This window comes from Zootoca vivipara, chromosome 9 (genome assembly GCF_965207765.1).
Source record: "Zootoca vivipara chromosome 9, rZooViv2.hap1.1, whole genome shotgun sequence".
In the NCBI taxonomy this organism is placed as follows: Eukaryota; Metazoa; Chordata; class Lepidosauria; order Squamata; family Lacertidae; genus Zootoca; species Zootoca vivipara.
In genome coordinates this window covers 58,504,138-58,525,932 of record NC_142592.1, presented here as the reverse complement: position 1 = coordinate 58,525,932, position 21,795 = coordinate 58,504,138, and the positions used below count along the sequence as shown (strand labels likewise).

Below are 21,795 nucleotides of genomic sequence, written 5' to 3'. Positions count from 1 at the left end.
CAGGAAAGAAATGGAAAAAAACAACAACTGGCTTTCCCATCTCTACCCATGACACATTCAACCACCCTTGAGCTTACGTGGGTTGAGGTTTGGGTTGTTCTGTTAATGGACTACCTCAGTTTCAAAAAGGGGAGGGATACCAACAGTTGAATTTATGTTGAATTTTCAGGCATCAGATTATCCCCTTACACTATCTTTGGAGAACCACTGCAGCGCTCCACAACAGGAGAAGATGGCTGGTCATTTGCTAGACATTCTCAAGGACACCCTCTGTACTTCAACACTGGACGATACCATGCCAACTGAACTACCCTCCCCAGAGGTAACACCCCCCCCCCAAAAAACCCCCAACATTATTATTATTTTTGTAAAAGATCATGTGTTGGGGTGTTTCGGTGTGTGTCAGTTTGCGTGTGTTTGTGTGTGAGCTCTGCAACTGTTGTGCACATTTGCAGCGTAATGATTACAGTCATACCTCGGTTTAAGTATGCCTCGGTTTGAGTACTTTCTGGACCGGATTAATCCACTTTCCATTATTTTCAATGGGAAAGTTCGCTTCAGGTTAAGTACGCTTCAGGTTAAGTACGGGCTTCCAGAAACAATTACACTCATACTTCGGGTTAAGTTCGCTCCAGGTTGAGTACTCCGTGGACCCGTCTGGAACGGATTAATCCACTTTCCATTACTTTCAATGGGAAAGTTCACTTCAGGTTAAGTACGCTTCAGTTTAAGTACTCCGCGGACCCGTCTGGAACGGATTAATCCACTTGCCATTACTTTCAGTGGGAAAATTCACTTCAGGTTAAGTACGCTTCAGTTTAAGTACTCCGCGGACCTGTCTGGAATGGATTAATCTGCTTGCCATTACTTTCAATGGGAAAGTTCGCTTCAGGTTAAGTACGCTTCAGTTTAAGTACTCTACAGACCCGTCTGGAACGTATTAATCCACTTTCCATTACTTTCAATGGGAAAGTTCGCTTCAGGTTAAGTACGCTTCAGGTTAAGTACAGACTTCCGGAACCAATTGTGTACTTAAACCAAGGTACCACTGTATTTGGAGTTTGGAATGTCTTAGTCATAAAAAAATGAGGTTGGGAAGGGGGAAATGAGATGGTGCTCATAGGGCTTGTGATCAATATCACTCTTGTTCCAGCCCATTCTTCCACTTCCACCCCTCCTCTCACCATAGCTCACCCTGGATCCTTTAAAATTGTGAGTGAAATGAAGTAGTGCGGTGTAGTGGTTAGGCAAGGGATTGGGAAGCCATGGCCCTCCAGATGTTGGAAGACAGCAGTTCCCATCAGTCCCAGCCAGCATGACTAATGGTTGGGGTGATAGGAGCTGGAGTTTATCAACATCTGGGGTGTTGCAGGTTAGCCGCCCTGGATGTCAGGCCTAGACTGAGGAGACCCAGGTTCAAATCCTCACCTAGCCATGAAGATGAGGAATGGCCCTGTGATGGTCACAATTTCCTAGCCTAGCCTAATTCACAGGGTTGTTGTGAGGATAGAAATGGGGAACGGGAAGAACCACTTATGTCATCTTTAGCTTCTTGGAAGGATATAAATATTGCAAGTATGAGAGGGGAGAGGAGCCTCTGTTGCATGGATTGACAGGCTGCTTCCTGTATAGTCTACACATTGCCCACCCCAATTCTTCAAACAAATTGAAATACAATTGTTTCCCAGGTAAAACAAATAGTCAGATGTGAGACATTCCAAGCTATAGACAAGCCATGCCGATATCTCAGGAACAACACATTGTCCTTGAGATGGCAACATGAGGCTACATGCCGTGCTGGTGTGCAACACTTGAGTTGTGCTGCCTGGGTTTCTTCACACATACACGGTGCTGCGGTCCTGAAGAAAGGACCACACTTGTGTAAACTGACTCATAACTAGGGCTCCCTTGCTTGCTGAATTGTTCTTAGAGCTATATGCTTCTCAAAATTGCACTCAGATTGTGGAGTGGAGAAATGCCACCAGGTTTCTCTAGGAGAAGGAGAATTTATCCAACAAGTCTCAAGGGTGGGGCTTGTCAGGAGGTTGCCTACTCACAAGTAGAACCTTGGCAGAGACACATGCCCAACTGGCATGTTCCCTCCCTCCTGGGCAATCATCCGGGAGCTTCTTAAGCACTCACTAGCCTGAACATCACAGCGACTGGTGCCCAGGGCCGTGTTAAGCATATCTGGTGCCATGGCGCGAAGATCCCTCCGGCGCACCCCCTGTTTCCCAGCGTGGCTGTCTGGCGGGCGCCCTGGCGCATTGCGCCACCCAGCCTTGCCTCAGGGGCGGTCCTGCTGGTGCCCGAAGACACCAGCACACTTTAGGGATTCGCAGAGGTTGCACAGTTGCGTAACAGAACTCAGTAGCACAGCATCTTAGCTAATCTACTTTATTTACATATAAACACACGTGGAGCACTGTAACAATGGCTCCCTCTCTCTCATCAGACAGCAAAGAGAGAGAGCAAAGAACAACAGTTCCTCTTCAGGAACACAGTAAGACAAACATCTTGTCTATGTCACTTCCCACTCTGTGGAATGAAAACACGTACAGTCAGGGCTCTGGCAGGGCTCACCACAAGAAGTGGTCATAGCGCAGCTTCTGTCTTTTCTCTAATTTGCAGGAAGGGGTGAAATGGATAATAATGGTTTCCTTTTCATTAGCCCAAAAGCTAATCCCTACATGCAAGTCAAATCTCCATGGTATAATGTTGGTCCATGACTTGGATGTCATAGAATCATAGAATCATAGAGTTGGAAGAGACCACAAGGGCCATCCAGTCCAACCCCCTGCCAAGCAGGAAACACCATCAAAGCATTCTTGACATATGCCTGTCAAGCCTCTGCTTGGAACAAATGAATGGCTTGAACAAATGAATGGCTTCTGGGGTTTGAAAGAAGGGTGGAGTGGATAGCCGTGGTTTCCTTTTCACAGTGTCTGCTGGTCTGGTTTGCATAACGTTTCCCCAGAGTGGACACCTGAACAAATGTGCTGAATGCCCTCAAATTTCTTCCCGCAGCAACTGAAATTCAAAATCTTGATAAAAAATAAGAAAGTCGGAACTCTGGAAGAAACCCTGCAACGCAGGGGCCAGAGATGCTTGGGCCAAATAGCGGAGCTCGAGGAGGTCATGGAGTCAGAAGATGATCTTCTTGATGAAGACCCTAAAGCGCACTTGATCAAGAAGCCCCTTGCTCGATTGACATCAGGAACCAAAAAGGATAAGAAGGACAAGAAGGTAAATATACCTTCAATTGGGGGGCTGAATTAGATTTTGTTTGCATTTCAGTGAGAAAGTAGCTAATCCACACTTCTTGAACCAAAACATGAACAGAAACATCAGCTACCCTTTGAAATGCACACTTCTCTGATTTCTGCAGTGCAGTTTTCTAATCAAATATTGTGTACTAAAATGCATATATTGAGGGAAATGTGCATTAAAGATGTGCGTAGCAGTGAAAACAGCATAAAAATGCATTGCATTAGTGCAAATTGCTTGTAAAAATGTGTATATTAGTCAAAGATATACACAAAATGTGTTCATCAGCACCAATCAGAGGTGTTTTTTTAAAATTGCAAATTGCTTGTAAAAATGCGGACAACAAAATTTAAGACTGGGAAAATGAGATTGATAGATTCCTCTATCCTTAACCTCCAGCAGAAGCCATACATTGTTGCCTGTCTCAGTGACTATTAACTGATGGTTGGTGTTCAATGAACAGGGCATCTTAGCTATTCAGTTATACAAAAACCCCAGGAGAGAGTCACCTCATATTTCTCACTTTGCACGGCTGTAATGCTTTTAAACTTTTTATTCACAGACTCATAAGGTTAAAGTCGCCATGTTGCTGTCAGAACTTGTGATATACACAGCTTCCCGGTCTTTTGTCAGCTTTGAAGATTCAAAGGAGAAGCAGAAGTTTTATCAAAATAATTCCATCGGGGAGGTGAAAGGACAAAAACTTATAAGCAAGAGAGGTAATTTACAAGATTCTAAAATTGACACTTGCTGCTATTTGCTTCTTTAAACTATTGGAAGAACTAAACTTTATGCATGGCACGTTTCCGCTGTTACACAGAATGGTATTTAACTAAGTTCCACTTAGAGTAGACTTATTGAAATTAATGAAATTAATGACTCTTTAATTAGTCATGTCCATTAACTTCAATGGAACTAGATGGATACCCCTTGTGTCCCAGTGGGAAAAAGGCAAGATTAATAGTAGTAGTAGTAGTAGTAGTAGTAGTAGTTACAGGTAGGTAGCTGTGTTGGTCTGACGTAGTCAAAACAAAATATAAAAAATCCTTCCAGCAGCACCTTAAAGACCAACTAAGTTTTTATTTTGGTATGAGCTTTCGTGTGCATGCACACTTCTTCAGATACACTGAAGAATACAATACAATATTATTATATAATAATAATAATAATAATAATAATAATAATAATAATAATACCCCCTATATGTTTCATAGTTAGTGCAGTTTCCAGAATGCCTTTTGCAACCAGTTTGTAAGCCTCTGTGCTTGGGAATAAGTCATAATGATTTTAATGGAACTTATTTCCAAGTAAGTAGGCTTAAACTTGCAACATGCAAGACGATCAGTCCTAAGGACTCTCTTGCAGATGTCATTTGAACATCATTCAGTGAGATTTACCTCCAGAGAGGTGAACATAAGATTGCATCTTTGTGGTATTACTGATCTTTGCCCTACTCTACTGCATCGAGAGCCAAATCCAATCAAGAGGTCTTTACTGGTTTACAGTTTGCTTCTGCGAAGAAGTCGAAGTTCTGTCTATGGAATAAAACTCTAAATAAATAGATATTTATTTGTTTCAAGACAGGAGTGCCTGGCGTGCTATGGTCCATGGGGTCACGAAGAGTCGGACACGACTAAACGACTAAACAACAACAATTTATTTGTTTCAGCCACTGGCCTTTGCAATCTGCACACAACATAAAATGCACACGTATGTGAACAATTAAGCAGGGAAAATTACCGAACTCAACTGAGACATCAGTCATTTGCTTCCAGATATAAGCATAATAGAAATATATACAAGTATAAACACTACTGAGTGGGTAAAATGACTAAAATCTATTGGAATTTTAAAATGATACAAACTCTGGGCACTTTGGTAGCCCTTATTTTAATGGAGGTTTTTTCCGCCCGCCCCCCGGCTGTCAGCAGCTTATATTGATCTGCAAGGAGAAAAGTCATTGTAATAATTAGCTGGGTACCCCAGCTGAGACAGAAATAATGGAGTGTGATTAACTCTTTGTGTGGATCTCTCTATAAAGAGCAAAATAATGTGAACCATTATTTGGGTACTACCGTCTCCAGAAACTTGGAGCCAGGAGCTATCAGAGGAATTGTCTTCTCCCACAGAAGCTCGGCCATATTATTCAGAGATCATTCTAAGGATGCCTCTCCCCACCTTCTGAAATTAGGCAGGAGGCGACAGGTCATTCATTGCCCATGGTACTAACATCCGGGAACATCCTCAGAGGCTGCTAACCTTGCTGTCGTTCAGACATTGGGTTGAGGTTGTTTACTCATGTCCTTGGAGGACGATCTGTTTCACCGCCAGGGATGACGCTTGAGGATTTTGATCTTTGTGAATTCTGATATGACCCGACTTTGTTCTGCACTTCCTGAACTAAAATGCAGATAAGAACCTTGCAGCTCACCCTCTTGATTTCACACTTCTCTGAAGCTTGGGGTGAACTTGTCAGCTCAAAAAAAGTATAAAAACCTGTTTAGAAATGATTGTTTTTGTGAGAGAAAGCTTTCGGGAATATGCATCGAAGTGCAAATGTCCAAGTAGGGATTTTAAAAATCTGCACAAAGATTTGCACTTAAATTGTGGAACTCCCCCTCTGTCGAAGTGTGTTGAGTATCTGTCTCCATTGTACAGCTTTTGAGTTAATATGCACCTTTTTACCTTGGTCTCTGGCGATCAAAACATTTTTGTTTTCCAGTGGAACCCCTTTTATATTGAATGTATACTGTTCTTTTACCTTTAGAATGCCCCCACCCCCGTTTTATAACTGTAAAGTTTTTAAATCTATTGTTATAATTCTATACTGCTTTGTTATAACCTGCCCTGGGACATTTATGGCAAGGGGTGTGGGCAAGAACACACCCACTCACACCCACACCCACCCACCACACAAACACAGAGTGCTTTTTTCCCTGGGGGTACGCAGGGGTAGGCATACCCCTCATAGCTGCCAAGTCTCCCGTATTCCCTGGGAAACCCCCGTTTTTCCAGCTGTTCCTTGCCGAAAAAACGAATTTTTTTGTTTCCCCCCAGTTTATTCTGGCACGGCGGCCATTTTGGAACTGGGCGGAGCAGCTCAGAAGCGACTCTTGATGCTGCTTTGCCCAGTTCCAAAATGGCTGCAGCGTGACTTCTGGTGCGGCGGCCATTTTGGAACAGGGCAGAGCAGCATCAAAAGTAGCTTCTGAGCATGCTCCGCCCAGTTCCAAAATGGCGGCAGCGCTACTTCCAGTCTGCTACTTCCAGTCTGCTACTTCCGGTCCAGTCCCTTATTTCTCAGGCCGGAACTTGGCAGCTTGGCAGCTATGATACCCCTAAACATTTTGTGAATCTAAGTTTGGCCTCATTGAGGGGAAGTATTTCAATATGAGTAGGAAAATGAGAGTACCCCTAAACATTTTTTTAGAAAAAATAACTGTATATGTTACACACACACATATTCTGGAATGTATATATATTCTGAAATGCCTTTCCTAAAAAACCACACATTTCTAAACACTCTTTGATTGAGGCCGAAACCGGATGGAAAAGACTTACAAATAATGAATATATGTGAAAGGGAACTAATCTGCCCACCCCTGTTTCCTGCTTCATTTATACTCATAACTTCTGCTGTTGCCATTTGAAATAATTGTATCCTTTTCATTTTTAATATTGTGCAGGATTTATTTAGTGGTTGTTGCAAGCTACCTTGGAGGCTTTTAATCAGAAGCGCAGAGTATAAATATTTCAAATGAGTACAAGAAATAGCACAGGCTCGTATGTTGGTTACTGCTACATCGCATAGGGATTCCCATTTCATATCAAGGGTTTCTGGCTGAGACATAACACAGCACTGGAAGCAGGCAGAGATGGATTGCCTAGAAATTGTAGAAAAAAATATGATTCTCGGGGCTTCTCAAATTACCCAATAAACCTCCCCCCCCCGAACTGGAATAAATGATGCAAATTGGGCCTCCTGTAGTTTGCATAATCACAACATTTGTTTTGTGGAGTGGAAGCTAAAATGGAATTCAGAGTTTATCATTAGTTCATTTCTCTAATAGTCTGGTGGTTGAAAGGTTTACATTATAGATCTTCAGCCAGTGGGATGGGACCCACAGGTGGGTTGTGAGGCCGTCCCAGGTGGGTCACGGCAAAGCTGTTGCCGCCATGTTGGATTCCAGCTAAGGTTGACCAAAAGGAAAGGGCACTTACAGGGGTGCCTGGGCTCTTGCAAACATTGATCAGATGAAATACTCGCTGTATCCACTTCCGTGTGTGCTGCAAAGTGCAAAGCAGCAGGAGAAAGGCAAGGACCTTCTTCGGTAAGGAGTATATTTCTGGCCAGTTGTAGGCCTCACTTTCCTATAGCTGTGCCTGTAGTGAGAGAGCTCTCTATGGGGTACAGACACTCTGTTCACATTCTAGTCCCTTTCTGCGGCTCTCGAGACTTCTTCCAGAACAGAGCTATGCTGGGGACTAGAATGCAGAAGTGCCCTCTTCTGTACAAGGGAGCACCCTGGTGGGTAGCTTGGTTGCCATCATGGCAGCAGCTGGAGGCCCAGGAAGTTACATCATAAGTCGGGCTGCAGGAGATGAGAGCTGGAAGGAGCAGAATGCCTCACCATCCTCTCACAGGGTTGTTGTGAGGATAAAATGGTTGAGGGGCATAACCTTGAGCTCCTTGGAGGAAAGGCGGGATATACAGTAAATGCAGTGATCAGTGAATAAAATAAACAATAATAAATCACATCATTTCCAGTGGGAGAGAGTTTAGTGCATACTTACCCTCCCTTTTGTAATCAATAGAACTGAACCTTAGCTTGAACATATGTTTTCTCCCCGTTTGTTTTGAACAACAGGAACATTTTTACATGTTCTCCCTGTGTCCATATGGACTACAGCCCTTTTTAAAAATAATAATAATAATAATAATAAGATCAGAGATTTCTTCCAGTGGACTCTATCCTTGATATCCCATCATCTACAACTGGTTCATGGTTATGTTGATTTCCAGGGTCCCTGGCGAGGTTTATGTTTATGTTTATTATTATTTTTAAAGTGTTACTTTTGAATATGAGTTCATAGAAGAGATGTAAGGAAATATTGCGAAGCATTGTGGGCACGAATATTGCATGGTGACTTTGCCACAAACACGCATCAAATTATCTTACCTTTGAAATATTAAAATATGTGCTCTGTCCCTCTTTGCAGCTCCTGACTTCATTGCGCACACAATGAACTTCATTACAAGAATCTACCCCAAAGGGACCAGGACAGACTCTTCAAATTATGATCCTCAAGAGTTCTGGAACGTTGGGTGCCAAATGGGTAGGCTTTCCCATCTAATTTTATGTGATGTGTTTGCAGGCAGGAAACACCACAATAGGTTTAGATATGTGGCTTAGATTTGATAACATCTCACATGGATGATAGCGGTTTGGGGGCTGACATGTATTGGAATCTAGAGTGCCTTTTGGGTTGCTGTCACAGGCCAGAGGGCTGAGGGAGGGCAATGAAGTTAAGGTAGGTGTGTGGAACTTCTGTCCCTTCATATATTGCTAAACTAGAACTCTGATCGGCTCCAGAAAGTATGGCCAATGGTCAGTGTTGATGGGAGTGATATTTCAGCAGCATTTGGAGAGCCAAAGATTCTACACACCTGGAGACAGTAAAGCAAAGAAGCATCAAACACATTGGTCAGTCTGAGATGTAATGGAGAACCATAGTGGAGAGTCGGGGCAGGGTGGATCATGTGGTCCCCCTCCTCTCTTTGTGCACTGGGAGATGTGCAAAGTATCTTTTTGTAACAGACTAACCACAGTTCCCTGTGACATCTGAACTCAGGAAACCGTGGTTTGTGTAAACTATGGTACCAGCACAAGCCAGGTTCTGAAGCCATGGTATGAGCATTACTCATTAACCATATTTTAAACAAAGGGCAGTTGCCTCAATTTGGATGTCATGGAAGGCTGTACATGGTTTAAAATCAGAAATGAAAGCATCCAATCTGCTTGAAAGAGGAGGCTGGAAAGAGGCGGAGATGTGGTGGACTGCAACTGCCATCATCATGCTGGCTGGGCCTGATGGGAGTTGTAGTCCAATAATTTATGGAGGGTGGAAGGTTCCCCAGCCCTGACCTGAACGCTGCCTTGATGATAGCAGACATATGGCTGAGTCAAAATTGCAATCCCTCATGCTCAAAAATGTGCCGTGCTGGCCTCCCAAACAGATGTCTAAGTCCTCTTCCTGTAGCACGCTGCCTAATGTTTATGTCTTAACTTGTTTGTCATTGCAATGGGAAATGTAACAACAAATTCATTATATGAAGCCATGTACTTTGTTTCATCCTGCGGCAGTTGGGGGGAAGAACAAAAATACTAATTACATCTCTTCCTGCTCATTGCTTTCATTTTTTGCTCCTCTTTAATGGCATGTGTGTAATGCATAACAAAAGATAAAGTGATCTGTTGGGTGATATTAACTCCTCGGCTCTAAAAGCTTTGACTGGGTGCATTGTTTGCAGTGGACAGTTTCCTGGCATGAAAGGATCATTTATTGAGTGCCACTCAGGACTCAGGCAGCCTGCACTGCAGGAAATTGGGTGATTTGTAAATGTCACCGCAGCACCCAGAACTGAATGGGTGACATGCGGAAGGAGTGACTTTATTTCTATGAATTTATAAAGGTTCTGAACCAAAGAGTTTTGCCCTTTGAGATATAACTATTTTGAGCTTGAGCTTGAGTGAGTGAGAGAGAGAGAGAGAGAGAGAGTCCCTTGTGAATGTTGAAGCTATGCATGGATGTTGAGTTGAAAATATGTTCCATCAAGCTCAATGAGACTTTGGCCACATCTACACCTGCTGTTTAAAACACAATTGAAGCACATGGCTGAAAAAACTACCCCATGGAAACTGTAGGTTTTTAAGACGTTTGGCAATGGTAGCTCTGTGAGGGGATAAACAACTGTTCCTGGGATTGTTGGAGGAAGCCATGTGTGATAAGTGTTCTTTAAATGCATAGCATAGGTGTGATATTCCTCCCAAGCAAAACTGCAGCCTTAAGGTATACATCAGGCATCCCCAAACTGCGGCCCTCCAGATGTTTTGGCCTACGACTCCCATGATCTAACAGGACCAGTGGTCAGGGATGATGGGAATTGTAGTCCCAAAACATTTGGAGGGCCAAGTTTGGGGGTGCCTGGTCTACATGCTTCCTTATCACCTATATTTATTATAATCTCTGTTCCGTTTAAATGCCTAACAGATGAAAGTTTTACCCACCTGGTGCCCACCAGATGTTTTCAACTTGAATTCCCATCAGCTTCAGCCTGCATGGTCATGCTGGCTGAGGTTGACACGAGTTGCAATCCAAAACAGCTGGAGAGCCCCAGGTTAGTGAAGGCTGATTTACAGGATAGATGAGTAGGTTATGGTGGAAATATCTACCTTACCTATCTAGTTTTATTTAATTCACGACATCACATTGAAGTATTCTCCAGCAACAGAACACCCAATGAAACGAAACACAACCTAAACAGAACAATAAAACTATCAAAAAGAATGCCAGGCAGAGAGAAGCTAAACAGCAGCCAGTAAATCTAGATGAAATCAATTAGGCAAATTAAAGATCCAAAGATTGTCTAAACAGACAGAAAATCTTTAGGTTCCAACCTCTTGGCATGACTAGCTAAAAGGTTCATATAGCAGGCAATGGAAAATAGCTTTCTCTGCCTAAGATATTGGACTGCCGAGGGGAGAAAAAATGGATGGTACCAGGCTAGATGGACAAATTGTTTAACTTGGCACAAGGCTGCTTCTGTGCACCTTTTGAGCATCACGTTCTAACCAACTGAGCTATCCACATGTGTAGAAACTAGCCTGCTGTACAAAGATGAAATTTAGAATTGTTGCTCCACCCAATTCTGCCCTAGACCCTCCCAGCTAAGGAAGGTACACATCTGATAGTTAATTCTTTATTGACAAAAACATGCACTTACAGCAACTCCCACACTGCTCTGGATACACATGCAAACACCCTTCTAGCCTCTAGGAAGCTGTCCCTAGCTCTGTGCCCCATGGAGCAGTTGCATAGGATAGATTATGAAACTATCAAGAGGTTTTCCGAACTGCATTTTAAAGACTATCCCACAATCCCCATGAGATGTGCACAGGAGCCAGAGTCCCACACCTTAGCTGGCAAGGCAAGAGGCTACAAGCACATGCTGAAAGAGATGCATAGAGCAAAATATGCAAGTGTTGGGATATGTGATCATTACATGCACCAGAAATTCAGAGGCCCAGCCCTTGCAGTTTCATCACCCCCCATTTGTTTTTTCAATGTGTCTGTATGTGTGTGTTTCATCAGATCCTGGTGTGTGTGTGTGCAGGGCTGGCTCTAGGTAGAGTCCCGGTGGCGCGGTGCGCTAGGGCGCCGGGCTGGTAGGTGGGGCGCTGTGCGGTGAATCCGCGCGGAAACCATGCTGTGCCCTGCGAGGGCGCCGGAGCGATCTCCGCCCCTCAGCGCCAGGGCGCCTGACCTGCTCGAGACTGCCCTGTGTGTGTGTGTGTGTGTGTGTGTGTGTGTGTGTGTGTGTAGGGGGGAAATAGTTCTGAAAATCAGCCATTACTTCAGTTGCATTAAAACAAAAAACTGTTCACACAATACCTTGTATGCAACTGAACTGAAAAATATCTCTTCCCCCGCTTGCAGTGGCCTTAAACTTCCAGACACCCGGAGTACAGATGGATCTACTGAATGGAAAGTTTTTGGACAATGGTGGCTCTGGTTATGTCTTAAAACCAGAATTCCTGAGGAGGAGAGACGCAGACTACAACCCACATGACGTAAACATCAAATTCAAAGCACTTACACTTACAGTAAGGGTAAGAAAGTTTCATTCAACCTTTTACTTATCATTCATATATGATACTTATATTATGTTCTATAAACCACTGAGCCTCTTGGGCCTGCTGATCAGGAGGTCGGCAGTTCGAATCCGTGCGACGGGGTGAGCTCCCGTTGCTTTGTCCCAGCTTCTGCCAACCTAGCAGTTTGAAAGAATACCAGAGCGAAAAAGACAACAGTGACTTTAAAAAGGAATGGAAACTTTTTACAAGATATTTGCAGAAACAACAAAAAGAAATGGTCAAGATTTGAATAAACTTTCACAACTTGTTTGAATTTCAAAATGGAGGATGACAATGTAACAAGATTTTCCAGTTTGCTGTAGAAATGTGGAGAACTGAATGTAAGACTGGTACAGTGACAAATGGGGAAAACCAGAATTCACAGATCCTTCCATCCATGCTCAGAACAGACCCACTGAAATTAATAGACCTAAGTTAATTTAAATGGGTATACTCTGAGTAGGAGTAATAGTAATAGGAGTAATACAACCCATGGATTTAAACAGCAGACTTTGAACTAAGAAGAATGCAATAAATGTTAGGAGCAGCCTTAATTATGAGAGCTAAATGGGGGCTCCATATTCGGAAGTACAGACTTTATGTTCAGGATATGTACATTTGCATACCAGAGACTGAAACCGAAAAAAGGTGATGGCGGTACAATGCCAGGAACTGCAGGAATCCATGTGGCTACCCCATGTGGTGAACTGTTGAACTGCAGTTGACAATCATCTCAGATTGACCTTCTGGATTGACTCTGCCCACCCAGGCTGATCGCTAGATCTTTCTGGACAGGAGAGAGTTTAAAGAGCATCTCTTCTCAAGCTAAACCTTGTTTGAGCAACAAGATCTGCCTGAGCACCACCTGTATCTTGTATTGTCCCTCTTCATCTGGATCCCTGCCTTTCTCTTGCATCCTGATAATTCTTTGGTCTCCTGGCTTGTTCTTTGGCCCACTTCCCTGCTGCTGCTGGATCTTTCCTAATTTTTACTCCAGCCTCTCATTTCCCAGCTCCCGAATTTCTCCAGACTGTCACCCATGACCCAGCACTCGCTTCACGGCCACTTGCGATCTTCACAGAAACATGAAGTTGGCCGTGTTTGGAAGCAGAATGCTAGATGGATCTTTGGTCTGATCCAGCAGGGCAGTTCTGAACTGGGAAACCCTTCCTGGAGGCAGAGTTTTGTGTGGGCATTAAGGTTGCAACCCTAATCATGCCTACTCAAAACTAGTGATGGCAGAGAATTCAAAAACAGGAGCAGAAATGGCCATGGTTCACTTACTTATCCCATGTCTGGAACAGAAACCAAGTACAATTGGTATTAGCTGCTGTTTTTGCTGTCAGTTTGTAAATGATACATAATTGCTTATGTTTCCCCCATTGGTTTTGTGTTTCCTTTGCACGGAAATGAAGGGGGTGGAATAACATCATGACAACATAACTGATGCGATTTATCTAATTAATTATGTAACTTATGTAAATTTTGCCACTACGAGACAAATAATGTAGTTTTTGGCAGAAGACCAACTGCAGCAGAACAGAAACAATGCTGCATGCATTACTCTGAAGTAAGTCCCACTGAATTCAATAGGGCTAGGAATGCAGGGATTATAGCTACAATACATCCCCGGATTGGGATTAAATCTAATTTGCAGCATCCAAGAACGAAACGGAACTTTCCAAAAAGTCTGGCATTCTGCTTACAAGGCAGCCTCATTAAATACTGTTATTTACAAGGATCTCGTTCTCAGTACACCTAGGTCATTCTTCAGCTGCAATTTAGAACATTACCGTAGCATGTTGAAAAAAGAGAGAGAGGCAAATTGAATTAAACCTTTCAGGGCAAGCTGTGATATTCATGTACAGAGATGGTTCTGGAAAATTGCCTGTTTGAACAAAAATAAATCAAACAGGTTTGATTTATTATCTGTAATATTTCCTGGTACTCTCCTATGCTTGTTGTTGAAAATACCTCAAATGCTATAAATTCTGTGGCCAGCAAGCTGCAAATAGTTATCAAAGACATTTGGCAGGTTATTAAATACCAGCGGTGTACATTGTGTGGGTTTTTTTGGGGGGGGGGAGGGTGGTGGTGGTCTGGCTACAGAATAAGCATTCTCTTCCCATCTTGCCAACCTTTAACAAAGATTTTGTTCACCTTTTAAAAAATAATAATAATAAAAAATGCATGTTAAACGAAGCCAGATATTTTCCTCCCTCCTTCATAAGGAATGGTTGAGGGATTTGGTATGTTTAGCCTGGGTAAAGAGATGATGGAGAGGAGATGAGATAGCCATCATCAAATATCTCAAGATGGTCAAGGGTCTAGAAGCCAAACCTTTTGAGGAACAGTTGAAGGAGGTGGTTATGTTTAGCCTGGAAAAGAGAAGATAGAAATGGGATATGATAGAAATTTTCAAATATCTCAAGGGCTGTCACATGGAAAATGGAGCAAGCTTGTTTTCTCCTGCTCCAGAGGCTAATGACTAAATAACAGGAAGAACTTTCCGACAGTAAGAAGGATTCAGCATTGGAACAGTCTTCCACGAGAGGCAGTGGACTTTCCTTCCTTGGAGATTTGTAAGAAGAGGTTGGACTAATTTGTGGAGAATTGGTCTATCAAAGAGTATTGGTGAAAAAGAACCTCCATGTTCAAAAGCAGTAGAACCCTAATGCATTAAGAGGCATAATTCACCTGACAAGTAAAAATAGAAGATATAGAAGAAGCCTTGCCCTCCATGAATTTGTCTAACCCTCTTTAAAGCCAGCCAATTTGGTGTTTGAGTTTCAGCTATATGTTGTTGTTGTTGTTGTTTAGTCGTTTAGTCGTGTCCGACTCTTCGTGACCCCATGGACCATAGCACGCCAGGCACTCCTGTCTTGCACTGCCTCCCGTAGTTTGGTCAAACTCATGTTCGTAGCTTCGAGAACACTGTCCAACCATCTTGTCCTCTGTCGTCCCCTTCTCCTAGTGCCCTCAATCTTTCCCAACATCAGGGTCTTTTCCAAGGATTCTTCTCTTCTCATGAGGTGGCCAAAGTATTGGAGCCTCAGCTTCACGATCTGTCCTTCCAGGGAGCACTCAGGGCTGATTTCCTTAAGAATTGATAGGTTTGATCTTCTAGCAGTCCATGGGACTCTCAAGAGTCTCCTCCAGCACCATAATTCAAAAGCATCAATTCTTCGGCGATCAGCCTTCTTTATGGTCCAGCTCTCACTTCCATACATCACTACTGGGAAAACCATAGCTTTAACTATACGGACCTTCGTCGGCAAGGTGATGTCTCTGCTTTTTAAGATGCTGTCTAGGTTTGTCATTGCTTTTCTCCCAAGAAGCAGGCGTCTTTGAATTTCGTGACTGCTGTCACCATCTGCAGTGATCAAGGAGCCCAAGAAAGTAAAATCTCTCACTGCCTCCATTTCTTCCCCTTCTATTTGCCAGGAGGTGATGGGACCAGTGGCCATGATCTTGGTTTTTTTGATGTTGAGCTTCAGACCATATTTTGCGCTCTCCTCTTTCACCCTCATTAAAAGGTTCTTTAATTCCTCCTCACTTTCTGCCATCAAGGTTGTGTCATCTGCATATCTGAGGTTGTTGATATTTCTTCCGGCAATCTTAATTCCTGCTTGGGATTCATCTAGTCCAGCCTTTCGCATGATGAATTCTGCATATAAGTTAAATAAGCAGGGAGACAATATACAACCTTGTCGTACTCCTTTCCCAATTTTGAACCACTCAGTTGTTCCATATCCAGTTCTAACTGTAGCTTCTTGTCCCACATAGAGATTTCTCAGGAGACAGATGAGGTGATCAGGCACTCCCATTTCTTTAAGAACTTGCCATAGTTTGCTGTGGTCGACACAGTCAAAGGCTTTTGCATAGTCAATGAAGCAGAAGTAGACGTTTTTCTGGAACTCTCTAGCTTTCTCCATAATCCAGCGCATGTTTGCTATTTGGTCTCTGGTTCCTCTGCCCTTTCGAAATCAGCTATATACACTGTGTGAAAAAGCACTTCCTTTTTATCTATCCTGAATTTTCCAACATTCAGGTTCATTGGATTAATGAATTATTGCATCATAGCTGTTTTTTAAAAAAACAAAAAAACAAAAACAAAAAAAGCTTTGGGGTTTTGGTAAGCTTTCTATCAGGAAAGCTTGTCTGCCATTATGATTCATCTGATTAAGAAACCCCTGACAAGCTTCCGAGAAACTCCCAAAGTTCTCCAAAGCCTAATTTGAAAGTTAGTGAATCATATTAAGCAAGGAAGTGTTTGAGATATAGGTATCACCCAAGCACTATGGGGGTCTATGCCTATGCATTTTGTGTTATACAATATTGGTCCTGGACGAGTCTGTGTTCTGCTGATTTTATAACATTTTATTTTTATGTTTATGGTAAAGTGAATCTTTTCTAAAGCATTTAAATCATATATACTTATGGATGTTTTTCCTCCTTCCGCAGCAGTTAATGGATGGCTCCTGTTGTTGACAGTGGGAGAAAGATTGAACACTATATAGGGATCCATGCTATAGCCATAGCTGCCAAGTTTTCCCTTTTCTCGCGAGGAAGCCTATTCAGCATTAGGGAAAATCCCTTTAAAAAAGGGATAACTTGGCAGCTATGGCTATAGCAATCTTCTTACTAGGGCTAATGGCTGTAATTCTGAAAATGTCAAGAGACTTAAAGAGGATGACACCATGGAGTGCTATAGTATTTATTTATGTGGCATTTCCAAAGCTCTCATCCCAGGGTTGAATTGGATTGTGAAATTTCACTGTTTGTAGTCCAGAGGTTGCTGGACTACAACTCCCATCACTTCTGACCAATGGCCATGTTGGCTGGGGTTGTATCATGTGAAATTTGTAAATTCAGAGAGTGCCCTCCATCATTTGATGCTGGGTCTGTCTACTGTCATAATATAACCACACTAGCAATATTGTTGTTATAAGATAATAATGATGGGTTGTCTCCCATGCTCGTCCTACTTAGAGTAGACCTACTTAGAGTTATTCTGAGTAATTCTTACCTGGATTCAATCCCATGTTGTTGTTGCAACAAGAGCAAAAACAGAAAAAGGTAGAGTGAATCGATTTCACTCATCTCACTCTCTAGGCCGAGGGAGCCGGCGTTTGTCCACAGACAGCTTCCGGGTCATGTGGCCAGCATGATTAAGCCGCTTCTGGTGAACCAGAGCAGCACATGGAAATGCCGTTTACCTTCCTGCTCGAGTGGTACCTATTTATCTACTTGCACATTGATGTGCTTTTGAACTGCTAGGTTGGCAGGAGCAGGGACCAAGCAACGGGAGCTCACCCCATCGCAGGGATTCGAACCACCGACCTTCTGATTGGCAAGCCCTAGGCTCTGTGGTTTAGACCACAGCGCCACCCGTGCCCCTTTTTCAGCACAGTAGTGTTCTTAAAAACACTGAAAAACAACCTCTTGAAACATTTAACTGCATGATCACACTTTAATTGAAATTCACAAGCCCCATTGCTGACTTACCCCAATTTTAGCCAAACAAACACTCCCCTCTGGTGTAGCCGTCAGAAACAGTAGCTTAAAAGGCCACCACAGAAAGTAAGGGGACCAGGAACCTTCTGTGGGTACCCTCTTAAACACTAGCTCTCTTTAAGTGTGTGGGGTGAACATGTGTAGACAGAAAAAGGGGAGTGGGCAGACAAGCAGGCACCTTGAGTTCAGCATCTTCAGAGACACCAGCGCGCCACTTCAGATCTTTCAACACTGAAAGGAGAAGTCTCAAAGTGGATTCTTGTGGGAATGCATCTCAGTAATTTGAGCAGTTTATTCATGCTGGCGGTTGATTTCCTTTATGCAGATTATCAGTGGTTGTCAGTTGCCTCCAAGCAACCTCTCCAAGAGTAATAAGGCTGATCCTGTAGTCAAGATAGAGATTCATGGAGTTCCTGGAGATATGAATAAACAGCAGACTTCTGTCATAAAGAACAATGGTAAGTCTAACACACCATGAACTTGGGTAAGATGTTCAGTGGAGCTCTGTTCAAAAACACATGTCCAACAACTAGATTTCCCCTCCTGTTTATTGCAGCTTTGAATCCTAGATGGAATGAAACATTCACGTTTAACATCAATGTTCCCGATCTTGCCTTAATACGCTTTGTTGTAGAAGATCAGAATGCACTAACTGCAAATGACTTCCTCGGTCAATTTACTTTGCCAGTTATGAGCATGAATAAAGGTAAGATTAAGCAGGGATGGAGGGACACGGGTGGCACTGTGGGTTAAACCATAGAGCCTAGGGCTTGCCGATCGGAAGGTCGGTGGTTCGAATCCCCATGAACGGGGTAAGCTCCCGTTGCTTGGTCCCAGCTCCTGCCAACCTAGCAGTTCAAAAGCACGTCAAAGTGCAAATAGATAAATAGGTACTGCTCTAGTGGGAAGGTAAATGGCGTTTCCATGTGCTGCTCTGGTTCGCCAGAAGCGGCTTTGTCATGCTGACCACATGACCCAGAAGCTGTATGCCGGCTCCCTTGGCCAATAAAGCGAGATGAGCGCCGCAACCCCAGAGACGGTCACGACGGGACCTAATGGTCAGAGGTCCCTTTACCTTTAAGCAGGGATGGGAGGAGTCAGCGTGCACACACACAATATTTGTGCATGCATGGGTCTCCCCATTCAGTGGGGAGTTTGAGACAATTTTGCACATGCGGTCCCTCTGTGCTGATACAGCTGCCCTATTGCATTGCAATTCATTGGGAGCTCATTGCACCCACTGGAATGGCTACAGAGCTCTAGGCTGGGATGAAATAAGTTGATTACAATGTTGTACAGAGGAGTTAAATTAGCCAAATCAGCCATAACAAAGGCAGCCTTTAAATCAATATAGTCATTTTAGGAGAATTTAAAAGTTTGTGTGAAAGAAATCCATCAAACGGGTTCATACTTGTTTTGTAGCCACAATTTTTTTTATAAAACCCCCCACATAAAATCAGTTTATAAAATATTTCGTTGAGTTTAATATTACATCCACAACCCAATGAAATATCCATAGAATTATTAAATTGTATTTCAGGCTACATGAATGGTCTTGAAATATTTAGTCTCTAACAAGACAACAAAGTCTATGTGCTGTCAGACTGAATCTAGCAATGCTATTATGGAAGAGGAAGATGTCTATTTATCAATATCAAGGCGCAGGAAAACCACAAATAAAAATGCATTCAAATCTACCAGTATGAAGTTAGCAGTACAAAATAAAGAGAGATCATTACTTTAAATGCCATACAAGGATGATTTTTCTGGGGAAGCTAAAGTAAATCTCTACTGTCAAGAGTGCCAAAAGAAACAAAGAAGGAAAATAGTTAGACAACTTTCTTTGTTTATTTTGCAAGATCAAATCAACTTTTCCTTCTGTGACAGAAGCAGTGAACATTTTTCAGATTGAGGGCCATATTCCCTCCTGGGCAACCTTCCAGGGACCACATGGATGCAAATTTTACCTTCATATGGTCAGCTAATTTCTACAATGGACCTTGTCCATTCGGACAAGCAAGAGGCTATGTGAGTGTTTAAGAACACATTGTAGCCAGGCAAAAGCACCTGGGAGACGAATAGGACCAGTGAGGGGTTTGGACTGGGGAGAGTTTCGAGGACCGGACAGGGAGACCCGGAACCATACACTCACCCCCCCTCTCCTTCACTCAGGCAAGCAGAAGGCACCTTCAGAAGATACATTCCAACCATTCAATGGGGTTACAAAACAGGGGCCAGTAGGAGCTGTGTCTGCAGAGCATGTGTGGCCTGGGGAGAATCGGAGGGCCAGATCTCCATATTATGCAATACTCTGTGTATTCTGCAGGGGACACATAGGTCTCTTAAGGAGCAATCATAGTTGCTGGGAGGGTAGCCAAGGGGGTCCACTGATGAGGGTCCACACCCCTGCCATGGGCAGAGCAGGAGGTCCATGGTTGGAGGCCTCTCTAGTGTGGCAGAGTAGGAGGCCCATACATGAGGCCTCTCAGAGCTCTCCACTGACATTTCTCATCGGGCAGTGATCCACAGGGTCAGAAAGTGGGGCGTGCCATGGGGTGGCAGAGAGAGAAAAAGCAAATTCTCCACTGGGCATACCCAATTTCTTTGACCAGGCTGCATTAACTCTCTGGAAGAACCTGGTCTCTTGCTTTTCCACATAGGTAGTTCCCCAAGGATTGTATGAACATGGCTGCACACACAACATGCTTTTGAAACACATTGAAAGCGCATAACTGCCCCTCCCCCAAGAATCCTGGGAACTGTAGTTTACCCCTCCCAGGATTACGATTCCTTCCATCCTTAACAAACTACAGAACTGGGGATTCGGGTGGGGGTGGGAGCATAGCTGCCAAGTTTTCCCTTTTTTTAAGGGAAATTCCCTTATGCTGAATAGGCTTCCTCGTGAGAAAAGGGAAAACTTGGCAGCTATGGGTGGGGGTGGGAAGCAATGTGCTTTAAAAGCATGGTCTGTATGCATCACATGTGTGGATTTACTTTAAAAAAAACAATTGGCGTGGTTTTCTTTTTAAAGCTCCTTCCTTCATCATATTTAATATTCATAATATTTAATCAATTGTTTTCTTTTACGTTTTATTGTAATTTTATTGATGTCAGCCGCCCTGAGCCTGGCTCTCACTGGGGAGGGCGGGGTATAAATAAATAATAATTATTATTATATATTATTGGATGTGCATTTTATATTTAGCACATTTTTGGAAGAAAATAAATCTGCTTCCTTCTTGGTTTGTTTCTAGGTTACCGCCATGTTCCATTGGTCTCCAAGCTCGGAGTGACACTCAAGCCCGCCTCGCTCTTCGTATATATCTGGTATTGCTTTCATGTCCTGAGTTAATGTCATCACTACTCCTCCCAGCTGCGCGTTTAATAAAGCAACCATAACCAAAGCAGAAGGCACCCGTTTCCTTCACACAACACACCTGTAGCTAAACTATGGAATTTGCTCCCACAATATGAAGTGATGGCCACCAGCTTGGAAGGTTTTAAAAGGGGACAAGTCATATCTGTGAAGGAATAATAGAATCATAGAACTGAAGAGTTGGAAGGGACCCCAAGGTCCATCTAGTCCAACCCACCTGCAATGCAGGAATCTCAACTAAAGCATCCGTGGAAGATGGCCATCCAACCTCAGCTTAAAAACCTCCAATGAAGGAGAGTCCATCGCCTTCTGAGGGAGACTCTTCTGCTGTCCAACAGCTCTTATTGTCAGAAAGTTCTTTCTGATATTTAGTTGGAATCTCCTTTCTTGTAACTTGAAGCCATTGGTTTGAGCCCTAACCTCCAGAGCAGGAGAAAACAAGGTTGCTCCATCTTCCATGTGATAGCCCTTGAGATATTTGAAGCTCCTTATGGAATTGGTGTCTTCAGTATTTCACCATTAAGAAACCCCTATCCATCTTGGGCTTCCTTCTCATTGAGTATGGTGTCTCACCCAGTAGTTCCTTCAGCTTTCCCTTGCCTCTGAATCATGAAACCCAAGAGGACATGATCACTTCCTCTTATGGTTCCCAGTACTTTTGCTTTATTCATCAGCTCTTCCCTGTTGGTGAGGACTAGGTCCAAGACAGATGATCCCCTT

At 43.2% G+C, this 21,795-nt stretch overlaps 1 protein-coding gene across 1 annotated transcript in view; it reads left to right on the top strand.

The window, feature by feature from the left end:
* LOC118091191 (1-phosphatidylinositol 4,5-bisphosphate phosphodiesterase zeta-1-like) overlaps nucleotides 1-21,051 on the top strand; it is a 40,398-nt gene extending 19,347 nt beyond the window's left edge. The window contains exons 5-12 of the mRNA XM_060279445.2: nucleotides 170-322; nucleotides 3,028-3,246; nucleotides 3,830-3,986; nucleotides 8,488-8,604; nucleotides 11,986-12,158; nucleotides 18,025-18,157; nucleotides 18,256-18,405; nucleotides 20,954-21,051. Of these exons, the coding sequence (XP_060135428.2) occupies nucleotides 170-322; nucleotides 3,028-3,246; nucleotides 3,830-3,986; nucleotides 8,488-8,604; nucleotides 11,986-12,158; nucleotides 18,025-18,157; nucleotides 18,256-18,405; nucleotides 20,954-21,051 (1,200 nt within the window). The remainder of the gene's footprint in view (nucleotides 1-169; nucleotides 323-3,027; nucleotides 3,247-3,829; nucleotides 3,987-8,487; nucleotides 8,605-11,985; nucleotides 12,159-18,024; nucleotides 18,158-18,255; nucleotides 18,406-20,953) is intronic.
* The last annotated feature ends 744 nt before the right edge of the window (nucleotides 21,052-21,795 follow it).